Source organism: Serinus canaria, unplaced genomic scaffold (assembly GCF_022539315.1).
Source record: "Serinus canaria isolate serCan28SL12 unplaced genomic scaffold, serCan2020 HiC_scaffold_416, whole genome shotgun sequence".
In the NCBI taxonomy this organism is placed as follows: domain Eukaryota; kingdom Metazoa; phylum Chordata; class Aves; order Passeriformes; family Fringillidae; genus Serinus; species Serinus canaria.
In genome coordinates this window covers 3962-7436 of record NW_026108530.1, presented here as the reverse complement: position 1 = coordinate 7436, position 3475 = coordinate 3962, and the positions used below count along the sequence as shown (strand labels likewise).

Genomic DNA, 3475 nt, shown 5'->3' with positions numbered 1-3475 from the left:
TCCTTTGAAAAACCTGCAGTCCCTGGGAGCATTCAGGAGCCCCCAGGGCCATTCCTGAGCAAGGCTCCCTAGGGACTCCTTCCAGCAGATCCCTGAGGCCACTGGGATGTGGGCTAGGGGGGATGTTGAGGGCAGGACAAGGGGCTGACAGTGCCCAGCCTGGCTGGGGCTGTGCCAGGAGGCCCCAGTGCCTCAGGACAAGGTGTCTCCTCCCAGCCCTTGGTAGCACAGACCCTGCTGTGCCCCAGGGCACCAAGACTTGGCTTCTCTTTGTCCCCACCTGTCATCACTGCCTTCAGTTCTCTGCTCTGCCTGGGGCCTGGGGACACTTTCTCAATCGTGTCCCTCAGTGGGACCCATTAAAAGTCCAAGAAACTTTGGAGTTGGATTCTGACTTGGAGTTCTGGAGAGGTTTCTTCAGCTCCCTCTGAGGGACTGATGTTCAGGGCCTGAGCACAAAGCCCCAGAGGGTCATTAAAGTCCTTGTGCTGTGTCTGTGCTGCTGAGCTGGGCTGGGCTTCTGGCACAGAGACAGCTCCTGGTAACCAAGAAGAGCTTCAAAAGCACATTTCTCTTGATGAGCAGCTTTTCTCCCAGCCCAGCAGGGCTGGGGCACTGCCTGCAGCCACCCCAGGCACAGCACAGAGGCACAGAGAGCTTCAATCAGTCAGGGCTGGGAAGGTGCTGAGAAGTGCCTGGGGCACAATCACTGCCAGCCCTTGGCACAGGAACCTCTGGCTGCAGGACAATGCAGCTGCAGCTCCTGGAGCCATCTCCTAAAGCTGGAACATCCCAATGCCTGCAGACCCTGTGAGTACATTCTCTGATTGTCTCTTGTGCAGAGCAGCCAGGGGTGCCCAGGGCTGTCCTGCAGAGCAGGGTCCTGCAGCCCAGGGCGCTGTGCTGGGGCAGGGACTCTGCTGCCTGCCAGGGACAGCTCTCAGCCAGCCCTGGCTGCTGCTCCCAGCGCTGGGGGACAAGATCTGGGTGGGAGGAGACAGCTGGTAAGGCTTGGAAGTGTTCTCCTTCTGTGGGGAGGATGCTGCATTGGTCAGGACTGCTCCCAGCATGACATGTAACTGCAGAACATTTCCAAGTGGATTATACTGGGAGCACAGCAAGGGAGGGGCTGCATAAAAGGGAAAATCCTGCTTTATTTACTGCTCTGGGTTGCCTGGATGGGAAATTGCCCGAAGATATTTATCTCTCAGTTCAGGTTGAAAATAAAAAAAAATATATCACAGATCTGAATAAACCAGGCAGTGACAGAAATCAGCACAGGTCGCCTTAGAGGCAGCATCAGTGTTGCTTTTCCAGCCTCCTCAGGGTTTCTCTGACTTTGCCATCAGAGCCTGCAGAGCCAGAGCTGCCCCTAGGAAGTGCCAGAGCTGGGAGGGGTCTGCAGGGCAGAGCTGAGCCCCCAGGGCTGGGCTGGGCTCTGGCAGCTCCGGCAGGGCCCAGCCCTGGGCACAGGGAAGCAGTTGCTGGCAGGGACAGCTCCAGGCAGAGCCCCGGGCAGGCAGTGGGGGGAAAGTGCCCCCAGGCTGTGCTGGGATATTTAAAGTCCTGTCCAAACCCAACTAATCCATGATTACGTTTTTTACAGGTCCCCATGCCAAGACACTGTCACGGACATATTTTATGAAAAATTCTTTTGCTAGGAGTTTTCTCCTGAGAAGCCAAGAGGCCTCAGACACAAAAGGTAAAGAATAATTTTCTGCTCCTGTGGAATGCAACAGGTGCATCTTTGATTGCTCCCATGTGGTTGTCTTTAATTAATGGCCATTCACAGTCCAGCTGTCTCAGACTCTCTGGTCAATCACAAGACATTATTATCATTCCTTTCTATTCCTTTCAAACCTTCTGATGAAATCCTTTCTTCTATTTTTTTAGTGTAGTTTTACTATAAAATATTCTTTAATATAATATATATAATAAAATAATAAATCAGACTTCTGAAACATGTAATCAAGATTCTCATCTCTTTCCTCATCCTGAGACCCCTGCGAAGACTACCACATTAGGTGACACCGAGTGAGGAACATTGCCACAAAGGCACCGGAAATGTCCAACAGCAGCTCCATCAGCCACTTCCTCCTGCTGGCACTGGCAGACACGTGGCAGCTGCAGCTCCTGCACTTCTGCCTCTTGCTGGGCATCTCCCTGGCTGCCCTCCTGGGCAACGGCCTCATCATCAGCGCCGTAGCCTGCGGCCACCACCTGCACACACCCATGTTCTTCTTCCTGCTCAACCTGGCCCTCGCTGACCTGGGCTCCATCTGCACCACTGTCCCCAAAGCCATGCACAATTCACTCTGGGACACCAGGAACATCTCCTACACAGGATGTGCTGCTCAGCTCTTTTGCTTTCTTTCCTTCATCTCAGCAGAATATTTCTTGCTCACCACCATGTGCTACGACCGCTACGTGTCCATCTGCAAACCCCTGCACCACGGGACCCTCCTGAGCAGCAGAGCTTGTGCCCACATGGCAGCAGCTGCCTGGGCCAGTGGCTTTCTCAATGCTCTGCTACACACAGCCAATACATTTTCTCTGCCCCTGTGCCATGGCAATGCCCTGGGCCAGTTCTTCTGTGAGGTGCCCCAAATCCTCAAGCTCTCCTGCTCTTACTCCAGCCTCAAGGAACTTGGACCTATTGTGTTCTCCATCTCTTTAGCATTTGGCTGTTTTGTGTTCATTGTTTTCTTCTATGTGCAGATCTTCAGAGCTGTGCTGAGGATCCCCTCTGAGCAGGGACGGCACAAAGCCTTTTCCACCTGCCTCCCTCACCTGGCTGTGGTCTCTCTGTTTATCAGCACTGTTATGTTTGCCTACCTGAAGCCCCCCTCAATCTCCTCCCCATCCCTGGATGTGGCAGTGTCAGTTCTGTATTCGGTAGTGTCCCCAGCCCTGAACCCCCTCATCTACAGCCTGAGGAACCAGGAGCTCAAGGCAGCAGTGTGGAGACTCATGACTGGATGCTTTCAGGAGCATTAAACTGTTGGCCAATTTTAGCAAAGTACTTGTAATAAAGTATATTTTGATACTTTCTTTTGGGTTGCTTGGGTTTTTTTTTTTTCCCTTGTTGTAGATTTTATTATTTTCCACGAAGAAATGTTATAGTTTGTGCCATTATTCATTTTATTTCTCCCCACATTTCCAGTGACCACAGACTGTGTCAATGAGGGGCTGTGCTCTTGGTGGCTTTAAAAGAACTAAAGGATCTCTCAGAAAAGTTTTCTGCAGAGATTCCCTTTTGTTGCTTTCTCTGGAGCTGCAGCAGCAATGTCTGTGTGCAGAGCTGGGGCAGATCAGTGCTGGCACAGCAGCTGTGCCCAGCAGAAGCAGCACTTGGTGTTGCCAGTGCTGCTCCCGTGGCCCTGCCCCGCTGCCCTGGTGGCCCTGGTGTTGCTGTAGGGCCTGAGTGCTCTCGGGGCCGGGCACAGCCCTGGGGGTGGCAGTGCCAGGGCTGCAG

The 3475-nt window shown here is 53.1% G+C and overlaps 1 protein-coding gene across 1 annotated transcript; it reads left to right on the top strand.

Moving 5' to 3' along the window:
* Window positions 1-1858: 1858 nt before the first annotated feature.
* Window positions 1859-3066, top strand: LOC127061267 (olfactory receptor 14J1-like; the record flags this gene model as incomplete). The annotated part of the gene is made up of 2 exons (XM_050987897.1): window positions 1859-2960; window positions 3016-3066. Coding segments are annotated over exons 1-2 (947 nt in total), but the record flags the coding sequence as incomplete, so codon positions are not given.
* Window positions 3067-3475: the final 409 nt, after the last annotated feature.